Source organism: Oenanthe melanoleuca, chromosome 25 (assembly GCF_029582105.1).
Source record: "Oenanthe melanoleuca isolate GR-GAL-2019-014 chromosome 25, OMel1.0, whole genome shotgun sequence".
NCBI lineage: Eukaryota > Metazoa > Chordata > Aves > Passeriformes > Muscicapidae > Oenanthe > Oenanthe melanoleuca.
Window position 1 is genome coordinate 1764111 of NC_079358.1, and position 17492 is coordinate 1781602.

General features: G+C 57.0%; 1 protein-coding gene across 1 annotated transcript; it reads left to right on the top strand.

The window, feature by feature from the left end:
* The first annotated feature begins 3498 nt into the window (after window positions 1-3498).
* Window positions 3499-17385, top strand: VPS45 (vacuolar protein sorting 45 homolog). The gene is made up of 15 exons (XM_056510958.1): window positions 3499-4275; window positions 4361-4495; window positions 4794-4854; window positions 5289-5368; window positions 5902-5970; window positions 6185-6322; window positions 6650-6760; window positions 7980-8114; window positions 8392-8505; window positions 8757-8924; window positions 11524-11682; window positions 12598-12705; window positions 12933-13054; window positions 14423-14554; window positions 16905-17385. Exons 1-15 carry the CDS (start codon window positions 4183-4185, stop codon window positions 16990-16992), a joined length of 1713 nt encoding a protein of 570 aa, XP_056366933.1. The 5' UTR covers window positions 3499-4182; the 3' UTR covers window positions 16993-17385.
* The last annotated feature ends 107 nt before the right edge of the window (window positions 17386-17492 follow it).

The window sequence follows — 17492 nt, forward strand, 5'->3', positions numbered from 1 at the left end:
CGGGCGGGGGGGGGGGGGGGGGGGGCGGAACGGAACGCGCCACCCGGAACGCGCCGCCACCCCCGTTCCCGCCCGGAACGCTTTGGCGGGCGCACGCGGCCGTGCCGGGAGGGGCCAATGGGAGCGCAGGGCTGGGCCTGGCCCCGCCCCCCGGCGTGGGGGAGCAGAGCGCCCCCTGGCGGCGGCACGGCTGAGGGGCCCCGGACCCCCGTGAGGATCCTGGACCCCCGTGAGGGAACTGAAACCCCCGTGAGGGAACTGAGACCCCCCTGAGGAGCCTGGGACCCCGAGAGGAGCCCGGGACCCCCGTGGGTCTGATCCCCAGCATGGGGCTGGCCTGTGTGTGGTCAGTACCACTGCGTGGGGCTGAAATGCCGAGCCCGGAGGGTGCGGGGTCAGCACCTACTCCCTGTGCCTGATGCCCACTGGGAATCGCTTTCCTTACTGTGGAAAGCTTCCTGTTCCTCCCCCGCGGCACGGGAACAATGCTGAGTGGGGCAGCAGCTGCAGGGCTGGTGGGATGGCCGGTCCCTTGGCTGAGCGCTCCACATTCCCTGTGTTCAGGGCCCCACATTCCCTGTGCCCAAGGTCCCACATTCCCTGTGTCCAAGGCCCCACATTCCCCATGCTGTGGGTGCCCATGGAAGCACACAGTGTCCCAGTGCTGTGCCAGCCCCGGGGTCTGGTGATGCCACCAGCTGTGTCAGGATGTGCTGGGAAGCGCTGGCACTGCTCCCATGGAGCCATTGCTGCTGTATTTGCCCTCTGGTCCATCTCCCACTCAGCCTTCCTGTCTTCCTTCCTCCAGGTTTTCTCTTAGGAAAAGCACAGGTGGGCCAGCCCAGGGCTGGAGCAGTGGCCAGTGGGGGCCAGGGGCTGCTGGGGCTGGTGGCAAACAGGCCATGTCATGCGCACAGCTCAGCTGATCCTGATGTTGAATCCATTCTTTGTGTCCTGCCAGGAACCTGCCCTTGTTTGTGTCCTGCACAAAGGGATTGTTTGTGTGTCTGGGCAGGGAAATGTCCAGCACAGAAAGGACGGGCCCAGGGTTTGTCCCTGCTGGCTGCACTGTTTGTTCACACAGCGGATCCTGCCTGATGTCTCTGGTACCCAGCAAGGGGTTGGAGTGTCCTTGTGCTCTGGAGTGATTCCTGTGTTCCAGAGTGATTCCTGTGCTCTGGAGTGAGTCCCATGTTCCAGAGTGATCCCTGTGCTGCAGAGTGATCCCTGTGCTCTGGAGTGATTCCTGGGTTCCAGAGTGATTCCTGTGCTCCAGAGTAATTCCTGTGTTCCAGACTGATCCCTGTGCTGCAGAGTGATCCCTGTGCTCTGGAGTGGTTCCCGTGTTCCAGACTGATCCCTGTGCTGCAGAGTGATCCCTGTGCTCTGGAGTGGTTCCCGTGTTCCAGACTGATCCCTGTGCTGCAGAGTGATCCCTGTGCTCTGGAGTGATCCCTGTGTTCCAGACTGATCCCTGTGCTGCAGAGTGATCCCTGTGCTCTGGAGTGATTCCCGTGTTCCAGACTGATCCCTGTGCTGCAGAGTGATCCCTGTGCTCTGGAGTGATTCCCGTGTTCCAGACTGATCCCTGTGCTGCAGAGTGATCCCTGCCCATTCCATCTCACCCTGTTCGCACCCTGCTCTTGCTGGAGCCATGGTGGGGATCAGCAAGGTATTAAATAGACATAAAATCCCATCTCATTCCTGACAGCTCCAGTTAGAACCATTCCCAGACAGAGCTGAAGGGTTTTGTTTTGGTTTTTTTGTGGATTTACCACTGAGGAGCCAGAGCAGGCCTTGGTGCTGCTGGTCCCTCCAGAGCCACACACAGGCAAGGCCGTGGGGACAGGGACAACCGCCCCACACAGGACACCCCAGGAATGGGAGATGAGCCGTGGTCACCCAGATTTGCTGGGGGACATTGGGATCAGTTGGAAGAGACCATAAAGAGGATCAGGGGTGGAGGGAGGGGATAAGGATGGAGGAGCAGATGGTGCTGGAGGAGGCAGGCCAGGATTTTGCATGGAACTCATTTCACTAGTGAAGGCAGCGTCCATGGACGGGGCTGGGGACAAAAGGTCCTGGCAGCTTGACTTGGGATCCATCCTGGCTCTGGAGGTGACATTCAAGGGCCTCGGTAGCAGGTTGGGAAAGAGCTTTTCCTGCCTTAAACTCCACCTGACTTTCCCCCAAAGCCCTCTGGAGCAGCCAACTGACATATCAATCTCAGGGATGCCATTTCCAAAAGGATCCAGTTGGGCCTTTCAATGTTTATTTGGGTTTTTTTCTCCCCCTCTCACTGTAAACAGAGGAAGCACAATTGCCTTGTAAAACGATAACAAGGTGAGGCAAAGCCCCTCGTGATTCCTTTTGTCCAAAGCTGGAACTGCCAGCTTTTCCTGGAGCATTTTCCTGCAGAAATGCCTGTGGCACAAATGCTGTGTCCGTGGAAGAGCAGGGGAGGTCGGGAGTTCCCGAGTCCCCCGGGAGGTGCTGCGTGCTGTCCCAGGAAGCACAGGCTGCCCTGGCCACTTCTCCTTGGAACCAGGAGCGGAGAATCCATTGCTTTCGAAATAACCGACACCAAATTCGATCCCTTAAAATAGCAGTGCCATAATCCCGGGCAATCCTATTGCCTCAACTTAGGGACCAGCATCCGTCCTCGTGCCAGGCCAGTGGTGACAGGCCAGGGCAGTTATGGGTGAGGTTAAATCAGGGTTTAGATACAGAAATTATACTTGAATTCATTCTTAAGGAAGGTTTAAATTAAAAATTACGGCAAATGCAGAGCTCTTTTCCAGCCTAAACAATTCTATGATTCCAACCACTCCCAGGACATGGAACTGCTCTCCTACCCCACCAATCAGCCTGGGGGGAATGAAAAGTGTAATATTTCTGCAGAATAAAAGTTGTTTAAAATGTTTTAGCTGCAAACCAGGGATAAACATCCCACCAAGAAGCCTCAGAGGTTTGGTTTGTGATTAATTTCATTAAAATGGCACAACGGGTTTGTCTTCCCTAAGGACAAAGATGGATTTAAAGAGGAGATGACACCATAGGTTTGCTTAGTTCACGAATAAAATCCAAAAGCATTTCCAAGGAAACTGGACAATAACTAAGCCAGCACTTTACAGACACTGAATCATTTAACAATAAGACCAGAAAATAATGAGATGCAATTAAACCCAATTTTTTATTCCATTTGCCATTATTCTGTGTATTCTTTAGCCAGGAGCATCCATACACTCCTTAAGGCATCAGTTTGGATATGAGAAACAAAATCAGGCAAGGAATAAAAAATGTAAGAAAGAAAATACTGGAGTTGTATTTTTCTATGTAAATCTCTATTTAAACCATTCCAGTTTTTGGGTTTGTATGAAGATCCGTACATGGGCAAAACTCCCCAGCCTCCAGGAAAGAAGATGGAAGTGAAAAGTAAAATCTCGGCAGGAAATTGAAGGATTAAAGACACGAAGGTGCTCGTCACTCGGAGAGGAAGTGGGGAGCCGCTTAATTGGAAGTGAAAGGCTGGACATCATCATTAATGAACTGTTATCCGCTGCTATAAATAGGGCTGTGGCAGCGGGGCAGTGCCTGGCCCGGGTCAGCTCTGTCCCGCCGGGAATAGCTGCTAATCCGCGCTGCCGGGATTAGCGGGGCCGGGCTGGTCCCGAGCCCGGAGCCACCCCGAGCTTCCAGCGCGGACTTTACCGAGCTGTGATCAAGGAAACCGAGTCACGGCCTCCGTCCTTGGGGCCCCCGGCTGCGCCGAGCCTTCCTGGGGGCTGGGGTGCGTCTGGGAGGGTCTGGGGTGCTTTGGGGTGGGTTTGGGTAGGCTTGGAGGCGGTTTGTGTGCGTTTGGGGTGGGCTTGGGTGGATTTAGTGTGGGTTGGGGCGGGTTTGTGCTGTTTTGAGGTAGGTTTGGGTGGGTTTAAGCGTGTCTGGGTTCTGGTTGGGTCCAGTCTCAAACTGCTCCGCGCCCCCCGAGCCATTTCCACCGCTCGGGTCCCGGGAGGGGAAGGACGGGCCTGGGCTGCGGCCGCTCCCGCTGCCGGACTACAGCTCCCTGCATGCACCGGGGTGGCGGGGCCGCTCCCGCTGCCGGACTACAGCTCCCGGCAGGCGCCGGGGCGGGGCCGAGGCGGGTCGGGGCCGGCCCGGTAGAGCAGCATCCCCGCCAAGATGAACGCGGTGCTGGCGGTCCGGCAGTACGTGTCCAAGATGATCGAGGACAGCGGCCCCGGCATGAAGGTGCTGCTGATGGACCGGGAGACGGTGAGCGGCGGGGCCGGGAGCGCAGGGGGCGGCGGGGCCGGGCCCAGGGCCGCCGTGACGGGCGCCGCTCCCCTGCCGCCCTCAGACCGGCGCCGTGAGCGTGGTGTACACCCAGTCCGAGATCCTGCAGCGCGAGGTTTATCTCTTCGAGCGCCTCGACTCGCCCAACAGGGAGCCCATGAAGCACCTCAAGGCCATCTGCTTCCTGCGGCCCACCAAGGTACGGACCGGAGCGGGAGGAACGGCCTCCGATCGTGCTGGGGATGTTCAGGTTGGATATTCAGGGAAATTCCTTCATGGAAAGGGTTGTTCAGCCCTGGCACAGAGCAGTGCTGGAGCCACCGTGCCTGGAATTGCTCAAATGCGTGTGGATGTGGCCGTGGGGGACAGGGCCGTGGTGGCCTTGGCAAAGCGGGGGGAATGGCTGGACACCAAGGTCTCAGAGGCTTTTCCAGCCCTAACGATTCCATGATTCTGTATTCCTTAACTCTGTTCTCCCTGCTGCTGTTTCCATCCAGGAAAACGTGGAGCTCCTGGTGCAGGAGCTGCGAAGGCCCAAGTACAGCGTCTACTTCATCTGTGAGTGTGAAGAGTCCTGGACATCCCTAAATCTGGAACAGGCTCCACATGTCAGTGTGGTGGGACAGGGTCACACAGCACCTTCCTGTGCCAGCTGTGCGGGCAGGGGCTTCCCGCATGTCCTGCTCATGCCACGGAATGTTCCCTGAGTTTGGGAATGAGGCAGAGTGACTCCAGCTGGTTTGGGGCTGAAGTCCAGTCCTCCAGCCCAGGAATTAGTCAGTAGGATCCCAGGAACTGGGTGAAGCGGCCTCTAGATGTCATTGTGGCTCTGCAGTGGGACCAGGCGCTGGGAGCTGGCTCAGGATTCCAGCACCTGCAGGTGCAGGGTTAGAGGGTCTCTGTGGGATCTGCTCCTGCTCCAGAGGGGATCAGAGTACTTGTCCCACAGGGTCTGCAGGGAGCCCCATTGTCCCTTCTCTGTTTCCTCCCAGATTTCAGCAATGTCATCAGCAAGAGCGATGTGAAGGCCTTGGCTGAGGCTGATGAGCAGGAGGTCGTGGCTGAAGTCCAGGTGAATTTGGACGTTTTAGGTAGATCCAAACCCAAAAACAAAGGGGAGGTCCAGGCTGCCAGACACTGGGAGAAGGAAGGCTCTTGTTCCCAACAGGTTCATGACAGGCCTGGGTGGGAGGAGGGATGGACACCACAGTGGGATTAAGAGGTAAAAGACAGAGAAGTTCCCATTTCTTTGCACTCTCACTGCTGCTATTCTTGGTGCCTCACAAGGTTCTGCCAAGTTCAAATCCACGTGGATGAGGAACTTGGGGACGTGGGTGGCCTTGGCATGCTGGAGGGATGGTGGGTGGTCTCAAAGGGCTTTTCCAAAGTCAGTAATTCATGGTTCTGTGTTTGTGGTGCTGATGAGGAGCTGGGCCCTGGAGCAATGCACAGTACTGACAGGAGGGGAGTTGTCAGAGGGGTTTGGGGTGGAGGAAGGAAGGATGGTCTGATCCAGTGTGTCCAGGTGGTGCTGGGGCTGGGTGGCCAGTGCTGGTACATGGGGTCAGGCTTGGAGACACAGGACTGTCCTGCTCCCCTCCCCAGGAGTTCTACGGTGACTACATTGCGGTGAACCCACATGTCTTCTCCCTCAACCTGCTGGGCTGCTGTCGGGTAGGAGCACGGCCAGTTGTCCTGTCAGTGTGTAAACTGGGACCCTGGGGGCTGCTGGAGAGGCCACAGGAGGGGAATGGGCCTTGGCAGAGGAGAGGAGCACAGGGAGCTGGGGTTCAGCCTGTGCTGCTTTCCTGTGACTTCAGGACGTAGAAGCAGGGATGTGAGAGTCTGGGAGCAGTGAATCTGTGTGAGGTGCAGCCTTTCCTTGCAGGGCCGCAGCTGGGACCCAGCTCAGCTCACCAGGACCACGCAGGGGCTCACTGCCCTGCTCCTGTCCCTGAAGAAGTGCCCCATGATCCGGTACCAGCTCTCCTCGGAGCCAGCCAAGCGCTTGGCCGAGTGCGTGAAGGTGAGGGGAGCCCACAGCACATCCCCTTGGCATGAATTCAGCCTTGGTTAATTTTTCATGAGTGGATCCACTGGAGGGACACACGTGTTTTCAGTCAATTCCTGTAAATTCCATAATTTTTTTCAAGGCCCAGCGCTGGGCAGGTTTGTCCTGCCCTGCTCCCAGAGCTGGAGCACAGCATTGCTGGGAGCCGTGTCCCAGCTCCTCCTGGCAGTGCAGACAAAGCACCACTGCTGGGTTTCACCTTCCCCTCTCTCTGTGCCTGAGCCCACACTGAGAGGGAGCCTTTCCTGGGTGCCCAGGTGGGATTTTCCCGTTTCCCCACAGCAAGTGATCACCAAGGAGTACGAGCTGTTTGATTTCCGGCGCACCGAGGTCCCTCCCCTGCTGCTCATCCTCGACAGGTCGGACGATGCCATCACCCCCCTGCTGAACCAGGTGAGTCACGGGCTGTGAGTCACACCCCAGCTGTGCCAGGCTGGGGCAGGGGTGGGAGTCCTGCAGCAGCTGGGGTTCCACCCCTGGCAGGTCATGGGTTGGATGTAGGAGAGAAAAGTGTTGCTTCCCACCTCCAATCCCTGCAAAATCCGTCTTATCCCCTGGCTAGGTTTTCCAGACCTGAGTGGGGGCTGTTTGTGCTGCCTTCAGTGGCAGATAGACCCAGCACCCTGGAAAGCAGGGCCACCATCACCTCTGTGTGGCTTCTGGAGCCCCAGTGCTCTGCAGGGCCTTTCCCAAGGGCTGTTTGTCGGGCTGTGGGCAGCACACACTCAGCCCTGCTGAGTCTCCCTCTGTTATCGATGGCTGCTGGATTTATTTGCTCCATGCTGTGCTGCAGATCCTGGCAGGGTCTGTTGGTCTGCCTTAATTTCTGTGGGGTTCCCTTGGAACCTGGGGATCAGGAACCCCAGAGCTGCTGTAACTCCAGTTCTGCAGGAGCTGGAGGTGACTTGTGTGTCACAGAGGGGTGTGGCTGTCACAGCCCAGCTCACACCTGCTTTATGGTGTTTAGGACTGTGCTCAGTATCAGGCATTATCTGCTGTCTCAGGATTTCCTATCCCAGAGAGATTCCCAGGGATGTAAATGGAGTGTTGGGCATGGCAGGGCTCTGATCAGCTGCCACTGTTCTCTCTGGGTTATTATTAGACTTCTCAGGATAAAAATAGAAACTCCTGATGTGCAGGAATGCTCTCGCCAGTGGAGCATGTGGGGAATTCTGCACTGCAACTGTGGGATCTCTCCCTGCCTGGGCAGAAAGTCGGGGATTTGGTGGCCAACAGAGGTGTTGGAACAGGAATGTGAATCCCCATCCCTCTTTGGTCTGTTTCGAAGGTACCTGCAGGAATTCCTGATGTGGTGGGGGGTGTCCCTCTCATGAACAGGATGGGTTTAATGTCCCTTCCAACCCAAACCATGCCCTGATTCTGGGGTGGCCCTGGAGGGGGGCGGTTTCCCTGCACTGTCTGCCCATCTGGTTATCTACAGTGGTGTTTATTTTCACTGGAGTGTCCTGGCTGGTTGAGGGGCACTCCCGGCCTCTGCTGTGTGTCCTGGGGTAGCAGGAGCAGCTCTGGCCGGGTTCAGCTGAAGCCCATTGATTTCCCAGCGCTGTGTCTCACCAAGGTCATCCCTTTGCCTTGCTCTGTCCCCTGGCAGTGGACGTACCAGGCCATGGTCCACGAGCTGCTGGGCATCAACAACAACCGCATCGACCTGTCGCGGGTGCCGGGGATCAGCAAGGACCTGCGGGAGGTCGTCCTGTCAGCTGAGAACGACGAGTTCTACGCCAATGTAGGTGTTCAGGGGGTTCACCAGCGCCCAAATCTGAGGGTTTGTCCTGGGAAAGGAGCCTCCCCATGACTTGGAGCCTCAGGGTGGGGATGTGCCATTCGTGACCATCAGTGTGCAGCACCAGTGACATCTGACAACGTGTCCTGTTCGTAATTTCATTTCAATCCCTGCTGCAGGTTTGGGGGGATGGAGCCACTTTCTCCCAGCTGCTCAAGGCTCTTCCTTGGTCAAGACTGTCAAGTGAGATTCCTTCTGCTTCCTGTCTTGTTCCACACAGAACATGTACCTGAACTTTGCTGAGATTGGTACCAACATCAAGAACCTGATGGAGGATTTCCAGAAGAGGAAGCCAAAGGAGCAGCAGAAGCTGGAGTCCATCGCAGATATGAAGGTACAGAAAAAATCCATCCCAGCTGTGTCCCATCCTTTAATGCTAGGAGTAGATAAAACATACATCCCTCCCAGAAATCTCCTGGTAATGGGAGAAATGCTGTGGGCTCCTGGGATCAAGGTGTCTGATCCTCTGCACACCTGCAAAGGTTTTGGATTGCTGGGAATTCGTACAGTTTATGGCTGGCTGCAGCCATTTTCTATCTCCTGCTCTTCCTTGGAAGCACCCACTGCCTCAGTTTCCCACCACAGGCCTTTGTGGAGAACTACCCTCAGTTCAAGAAGATGTCGGGCACAGTGTCCAAGCACGTGACAGTGGTGGGGGAACTGTCCCGGCTCGTGGCAGAGAGGAACCTGCTGGAGGTGTCAGAGGTGGAGCAGGAGCTGGCCTGCCAGAGTGACCATTCCAGTGCCCTGCAGGTACTCATCCTGGCTCTGGATGGGGGGTTTCACCCTGTCTCTCCCTTGGGAGTGGGGGCTGGATGCTGGAGGCAGTGGGAGCTCTGTGTGCAGAGGGACACTGGATGTGGAATTGCTCCTCGGTGCTCAGCTCAGATGGGAATGAGTCATCATTAATAACTGGCTTGAGAAGCATCTTTGCAAATCCTGTCCTTACATCCCACAATCCAACATTCTTTCTATTCAGTCAGTTGGCTTCTGGCAGGCACCAGGAAAAAACAGCCTCAGATGCTGTGGAGGAGCTGATGTGTTTGTTGGGCAGAAGAGCAGGAATCCATGGAATTGTCTTTACCTATTTTTTTAAGAAAAACCACTGGAAAGTCTCTTAGATCCAAGATTTCTTCTGCAGAGAGGCCTGGAAAAGCTGGAGAGGGGCTCTGTGGCAGCTGAATGTGGCCCCCAGGTCTGGCAGAGTCAGTGCTGATGGATCCAGGCTGGTGCTCAGCAGCAGCTTTGGGATGGGGCTGGCTCAGAGCAGGGTTGGAGCAGTCACTCACTTCTGAGAAATGATTCCTTGGTTTTTGGTAGCAGAGGGGGATTCCCAACATGTAGCAGAGGGACTGGGAAATGAGGAAAAACCTCTCCAGCAGGTTTGAGATCAGTTTCACCACCTCTGTGACTCTCAACTCCAGGTGGGGGCTGAGGGGATAACACCAGACTGTCCCCAGAGGTGGAATATGCTTCCATCCACTGGGCTGATGCTTCCCTATGGAGCAGTGTGGGGATGGGATTCCATAGCTGGTGTCTGGCAGGATTTACATGGCTGAGTGTGGAACTGGGAATGCAGCCAGAAATGTGTTTGCTGGGAGCAGCCTCTGAGGTCCTCATGCTGTATCACTGTCTCTAGCTCAGGTTGTTGCGCTTTAAAAGTCAAATATTCCCAGTCTGCTCCCTGCCTGTGCCACGAGCCAGGATTTTTGATGGAATATCCATAGCACAGAGCTGTGCCTTGGTGCTCCTGGGGTCACCTTGGTGCTCCTGGGGTCACTTTGGTCCTGCTCTACACAGTGTTTCTGCAGTTTTAGAGCAGAAATGCTGCCTCAGTTTCCTTCCACCCCTGTGCCTGAAGAGCCCTGTTGTATTTCCAGCCTCTGAGGCCACTGGGAGCTATGCAGCAGCTTAAAAGGAAATGGAAAATCCTCTAAGTGGGATCTTTGTCCCTGCAGCCACCCCGCCCTGGGCTGTTCCTGCTGGTCTCCCAATGGCAGCCAGAGGGGCAAGGCTACAGGACAAGCAGCAGCAGCCAGAGCCCAGAATAAGGGTGGAATTGTTCTCCCCTGATGTCATCTCAGGGACTGTTGGATCTCTGGTGGCCTTGGGCCCCCCAGTCCGGGACATTTGGGTTCTTCCTCCCCTGGGCTCTCATTAACCCTGACACAGTGCCTGAGGCCTGGGAGCTGCAGGGAGGGTTGGAATCCCAGCTCCTCCCTTGGACAATGACTGTTCTGTTCTCTGCTTTGCCATTGCCAGCACAGGAACCTCTCTGGGGCTCTGGCCCTCCCCTCACAGGTGGATTCCTGACCTTGAATGGTGAAATTCCTCTTGATCCTCCTCACAGCCAGGAGTTTATGCTTTGTTTCTGTCACTAGTCAGCATCAGTCAAATAGATGCCAACACCTGGGCCAGCAGATCAGGAGTGATAACAGATCCCTATTTTTTCCTGTGGCTGGGATCTCTCTTCCCATGCTTTAATTTCTTCCTTCCTTTACTTCCAAAAGCGCAGTTTTTCCCTCCATTTCTCACATCCAAATGTTTGCCGAGACTTTGATGCCTCTGCCTTGCACCTTCCAGAAAGGAAAAGGAGTCGGAGGGGTTACCTGAGGGTTTTTTTTGGAGCCAGTTTAGCAGTGGAACCCGTGGGGTGGCTCTGCTCAGGCTGGAAAAGTGCCGGTGTGGAGGTGTGACTCAGCCCGGGGTGTCCCGCATTGCCGAGCTCGGTCTGTCCCGCATTGCCGAGCTCGGTCTGTCCCGCCTTGCCGAGCTCGGTCTGTCCCGCCTTGCCGAGCTCGGTCTGTCCCGCATTGCCGAGCTCGGTCTGTCCCGCATTGCCGAGCTCGGTGCTGTCCCTCATTGCCGAGCTCGGTGCTGTCCCACATTGCTGAGCTCGGTCTGTCCCGCCTTGCCGAGCTCGGTCTGTCCCGCATTGCCGAGCTCGGTCTGTCCCGCCTTGCCGAGCTCGGTCTGTCCCACATTGCTGAGCTCGGTGCTGTCCTGCATTGCCGAGCTCGGTGCTGTCCCGCCTTGCCGAGCTCGGTCTGTCCCGCCTTGCCGAGCTCGGTGCTGTCCCGCCTTGCCGAGCTCGGTGCCGTCCCGCCTTGCCGAGCTCGGTGCTGTCCTGCATTGCCGAGCTCGGTGCTGTCCCGCCTTGCCGAGCTCGGTGCTGTCCCGCCTTGCCGAGCTCGGTCTGTCCCGCATTGCCGAGCTCGGTCTGTCCCGCCTTGCCGAGCTCGGTGCTGTCCCGCATTGCCGAGCTCGGTCTGTCCCGCATTGCCGAGCTCGGTCTGTCCCGCATTGCCGAGCTCGGTCTGTCCCGCATTGCCGAGCTCGGTCTGTCCCGCAGAGCGTGCGGCGGCTGCTGCAGAGCCCGCGGCTGTCGGAGCTGGACGCGGCGCGGCTGGTGATGCTCTACGCGCTGCGCTACGAGCGCCACGGCAGCAGCGGCCTCCCGGCGCTGCTGGAGGAGCTGCGGGGCCGCGGCGGCAGCGACCGCTACCGCAAGGTAACCGCGGGGTGGGGCGGGGACAGGAGCAGGGAGATGACCCCAGGGTGGGGCAGGTATTGGGAGGTGACCCAAGGGTGGGGCAGGTACCAAGAGGTGACCCCGGGGTGGGGCAGGAGCAGGGAGGTGACCCAAGGGTGGGGCAGGTACTGGGAGGTGACCCCGGGGTGGGGCAGGTACCAAGAGGTGACCCCAGGGTGGGGCAGGGCAGCCCCCATGACCCACAGGATGGGGGAATCGCTGCTCTTTGGGGTGAAACCTGCCTGCTCTGGGTCAGCCCAGGGCTGTGTTGTTGCACAGAGCTCTGAGCTCAGCTGGGACGTGTGGGTGTAACTTTAAAAGGTGTTTTAAACAAGTGACTCGATTTTCATTTCCTAAATCAGTGATGTTGGGGGTTGGACTCCAGAGGTCCCTTCCACTCCTGACTAGTCTGCAATTCTGTGATATTATGAAGGATTTGATAAAGAAGGGATGGCAGGAGCTTGCTGGGAGGGCAGTGTGGCACGTACACGGGCCCAGGATGGGCTTCCTCTTGTCTATTCCTCCCCCACTTTCCCCAGCTCCTGCAGCACAGGCAATGGCTGCAGCAAGGGGCTGGGGATGGAGAGGAGCTGGCAGGGAGGGAACAGGTGGCAGTGCCAGGAGCAGCTGGGGAGGAGGTGGAGGAGCAGGATGATGTCAGCTCGTGTGGAGGAGCTGATGTCGCTGCTGCAGGCGAAGGAGATGGAGCCTCTCCCCAGGCAGGAGGGTCGGGGGGTGTGGGGGTGCTGCTGCTCTGCCCCCTCTCCTCCACGTGCAGTTCCATTGGGATCCCCTCCGTGGCTCCATGTCCCCATTCCAGACCTCCATAAGGTGATTCCCCAGAGCCTGGAAGGAGTTGCTGGGCTGACAGGGCTCCTGCCCTCTCCCTCACAGCTGGTGTCCGCCGTGGTGGAATACGGAGGGAAGCGGGTCCGGGGCAGTGACCTGTTCAGCCCCAAGGACGCCGTGGCCATCACCAAGCAGTTCCTCAAGGGCCTGAAGGTACCGTGGGGAGCAGGGCTGGCAGCAATGCTCTGGGCTGCTGGCGCAGGGCTGGGGTTTCACAGAGAGGGCAGTGGCATCAGGGCCTGATTCCACTGAGAACAACGGCAGTGAGCTGCTGGAGAGCTTCTCAGCCCCAAATTCGGGGGTGCTGAACCCTGCTTGTGCCTCTGCTGAGCCGCCTGCCCTGCTGGGCCCCTTCCTGAAGAGCTTCTCTCTGGCTGCAGGGCATCGAGAACGTGTATACCCAGCACCAGCCCCTGCTCCAGGAAACCCTGGACCAGCTCATCAAGGGAAAGCTCAAGGACAGCCAGTATCCCTACCTGGGCCCCAACACACTCCGGGACAGGTGCGTGGGGCCTTTGGGGCACATCCCTGGCACTGGCACATCCCTGGCACTGGCACATCCCTGGCATTGGCACATCCCCGGCACTGGCACATCCCTGGTGTGCCCAGCGCTGTCCCCACAGCAGGGTTGGACTGATGATGAACAGAGCTGGGGCTTGGCACAGAAATCTCTTGGGTGTGGAGGTCTCATATCCCCAACAATGTTCCCTGGTGCACGCTCCCAGGACTGGGATGTGTCTCATCCTGGCTTGCCTTGCTAGCCTGGATGTGCCATTCCTTTTGGGAGGCTCAGCTGAAGGATGAAGCCCTCGCTCACCAGAGCTGTCTGTGGGTGGCTGTGCCATCTATCTGCTGTTTGGGGACTGCCAAAAACAGCCCAACTGCAGCTCTTCTGCCTGGGCCAGTACTGTTCCCAATGGGAATGGGATCCTGCTGGAGAGGGTCATGCAGACCCAGACTCTGAGGAGGTGCAGACTTTGGGTGCTTAGTGATACAGATCACCTTGAGAAATGACTGCACTCAGCTTTCCCATGATTTTTCCCTGCTTTCCCACATCCCCTTCAGCGGGGAGGAAGTGGTGTGGGGATCCATGGAAATCTAGTGGCCAATGTGCTCCTCTGTGCAGGAGCAGCTGTGCTCCAGGTCATGCTGTCCATGCAGTGATCCAAGAAAGAAATCCCTGGTGTTGGTCCTTCCAGGGGATTGGGAGGGTGGTTACAGGAGAGGGAAGGAGCAGCTCACTTGAAAGCAGGACAGGCACAGCACATCTGAGTTTGTGTTGGGATGGAGGAAGGTGCTTCCCTCCTTTTCACCCTTCCTCTTGCTTGGCTTCACTCTCCCATCCCACATTTCCCTGCTGGCTGGGAAATGTCCCCTCAGCTGAACTGAGGCACAAACCCTGATCAGTCACGAGCCTGGGGGCTCCGAGGCAGCGCCGTGTCCTTGCCTGACTCCAGAATTGATCCTGGTTTCCCAGCCCCAGCAGATCATGCATTAACCATGGGCGTGTGGATCCACAGGGATTGGGGTGGTGCTGCTGGAGGCTGCTCAGGGCTGTGGGTGAAAGCTCAGGAGAGGAGAGGTTTTGGGGGATTCAGCTCCAAGCCTGGCACCTCACAGGGATGAGGGAGGGTCTGGAGGAGGCACCCTCAGGCTCATGGATCACAGCCTGCAAGGTGCAGGATTTATCCTTGGCTTTGTCTGATCCCAGCTCAATATTTGTGGCTGCTCCACCTCAGAAAGTGTCCAAGGCCAGGTTGGACAGGGCTTGGATCCAGCTGGTCTGGTGGAAGGTGTCCCTGCCATGAACGAGATGAGTTTTTAGGTCCCTTCAACTCAAACCATGTCATGATTTGTGCCTTTATCCCAGGCCTCAGGACATCATCGTGTTCCTCATCGGGGGAGCCACCTACGAGGAGGCTCTGGCTGTGTTCAACCTGAACCGCTCCAACCCCGGCGTGCGCATCGTGCTGGGTGGGACCACCATCCACAACACCAGGAGGTAAAACCCACCTCTGCAAAACTGCTGGCACAGCAGCAATTCAGGACACCTGCGGGATCCCCACCTGAACGTGTCAGTGCTCTGCTCGTGGTGCTTCAGGGACAGATCCCTGAGCTGGAGGTTTAACTTGCATTTCCCTGAGTTCAAGGGCAGGCAAGTAGAGTTTTCCATAGAGTTTTTCTAGTTCATAACTCTGGAAAGCCAGAGCAGCACTGAATGAACCTGCAGCTGCTTTGCTGAAGGTGGGCAAAGATCCCTGTCAGTATGGAATTCCCAGTGGGAAATGTCTGGTTTATAAATACAAATAACTTCACCTGAACCCAAATTACTCACTTTGGGCACAGGAAAGAATTGAGGCCACAGTGGGAATTGCTTCCCATTAGCACAGCTTGCTCCTGGCCAGGCAGGAGAGCAGGAATTCTCTCCAGATTCCCAGTGTTCAATGTGGGATGGTGGGAAAATCCTGAGCTGCTGCTGAAGCTCAGGATCTGCAGCTCCACCAGTGGCTCTACTTGGATTGGTGCTGCTGGGAGCCACCCGGGCTGGTCTGGGCTCTGCTGCTGTGCAGTCCCTGAATTATTTACAGAAAAACTGGGATTCTGTATCCAAATTTGCATTTCAAAGAATGAAGTGGTGGGGGGGGTGGGTGGGGTGAAGGAAAATAAAAGGCTGGTGCTGTGGAAGGGCTGGATGTGGCTGGGTCCTGCCTGGGGAGGACAGCAAAGAAACAGCCCTGTCCCAAATGATCCATTTTCCCTTGATAAGGGTTCCCTGGGGATGGAAGGACAACAAAGCTGTCTCCTGTCCACTGTTACCCACGGTTCCAGCACAGTGCCCTAGGATCAGGGATATCTCAGCACATCCGTGAGGCATCTGAAAGGAGGAAAGCCAGGTTTTAGTGTGTCCCAACCCCTCCTGTAATCCACAGCCTTGCTGATTCCCGTGGGATTAGGGCAGATCTGTCACCAGAAACAAGGGGATTTGGGTGTTAATGCACTGAGCAGCCGTGTAAGCACCTAATCCTGGTTCCATTGTTCTTCCTTCCCTGCTGGAACTGGGACCAACATCTGTAGGCCCAGAGGGGTGGCCCAAAGGCTGGAGAATTCGCTCTGCTCCTGGGGATTCCAGAGCAGTTCTGGGTTTGGAGGAGAAAGGGTTACAAAGGATCAATAATCGGATAAAAAGGGTTGCCAGGAACATCTGGTGCTGGGGCTGACTCATCCTGGGCAGGTTGAGCACAAACCTGCTGGGACTAATCCCAGGAAGTGGGGCCTGACCCAGTTACCCAGTTACAGCTCCAGATCCTCCTGGGGACCCTCCTCTCTGTGCAGGGCTCCTTTCTCCTGGGAGTTCCACCTCCAGCCTGGCTGGGTGGGGCAGCTGAGGAGGCTCCTGCAGGATCTGCAGGTCCTGGGAGCAGCAGCCTCAGCAGGGGGATTTGTGCTGTGGTGCAGCTCATCCCTGGAGGGCAGGTGGGAGTTTGGCTCTTGCCTCCAGTCTCTCCAGACTGGAATGTGATCAGAAAGGATGTGCTGAGGGACCCTGAGGCGTCACTGGTCACAGGCACAACCTGCTCCAGCCAGCATAGAACCAGGAGACCCTAAAAACACCAGTCATTCCCTGCCAGAGCTCAGTTCTGCCTGGTTCTAGTGCCTAAAAATAACCTGGAGGAGGGAGAGCTCAGGCTGGAACACAAAGCCAGGTGCCAGAGCCTGTGCCAGTGGGCAGTGCCCTGGCTGTGCCCCCTCCCAGCTGTGTCTGATGGGGCTCAGAGCTGGGTGTTGCTGCAGGGTTCTGCAGGAGATTTTAGGGGTTTACTATTTTTCAAACCTCTCAAGATTCACAACCCGGGCAGGAAGAGCTGCTCCAGCCCCAGTTTAGGGGAATCCCATTTCTCAGGATTTGTGGCATTATCTTGGTTTGTATTTCTTTATCTTTTTGGGTGTTTTTTAAGCATTGCTTAAAGCATTGAGATCACCTGATCAGCACAGGGGAGGAGGGTCAGGGTCAGGGTCAGGGTTAGGGTTTGGTCCCCAGTGTGGAACACACCCCTCTGCAGAAGCTTTCCCTGTGTTTCACCTGCTCTGGTTACAGCTGTGCCCTACCTGCTGTAGCTCCACTCCTTCCTCCCCAGGAGGTGTCTCATTGCCAGAGGAACCATCCTCAGCAGCATCCTTGAGCATTCCTGCCTTTGGGAGCTGCTCCAGCCGTGGGTTGTGGTGCCAGCGTGCCTGAGGCTTGTGCTGGGGATGCTCACATCCCCTCTGGCCTTGGGCACTCTGGACAAGTGTCAGGGTGCCACGAGCAGATCCCTGGCCCTTGTTGCACTGAGCTGAACCTTTCCTGGCAGCTTCCTGGAGGAGGTGACAGCCGCAGGGTTCCGCGGCCGAAGCGCTGACAGCTCCCAGGTCCCACCAAGGTCCAGCAGCCGACGGTGAATCCTGAAGCAATGAGACTTCTGTGCACGTTCAGAGCTTTCCCAGAACAGAGCAGGACGTTCCTGCCCTGCAGCCGGAGCTTCCCCTCCACACCCAGAACGGCAGCGAATGCTGGAGCTGGCACTAGCCCAAGGGAAGGTTGTGCCCCCACTGCAGCTCCTCGTTGTGCCCTCACAAACATCTCCAGGACTGGGATTGTCACCTGAGCAGAGCCTGGGAAAGCCCTTGAGTGGCTGCAGCTCCTTACCAGGACCCAGGGATGAGTCCCATGAGGAGCCCAGCGCTGCTGCCCGTGCTGGGGGAGCAGCTGTGGGGGTGCTGCTGTGGCACAGGCGCCCCTTGCTCTTTTGTCTGTATATGTTGAATCCTATTAAACACCCCACTTTGGCTGAATCTGTCTGCTAGATGATTCTCACTTTCCCTTTCCCTATGCCACAAGGTGCAGTTACAGCCTGAGCCTCCCTGGGAGCTTCTGCTCCCCTCCAGGGCCACACCAAGGA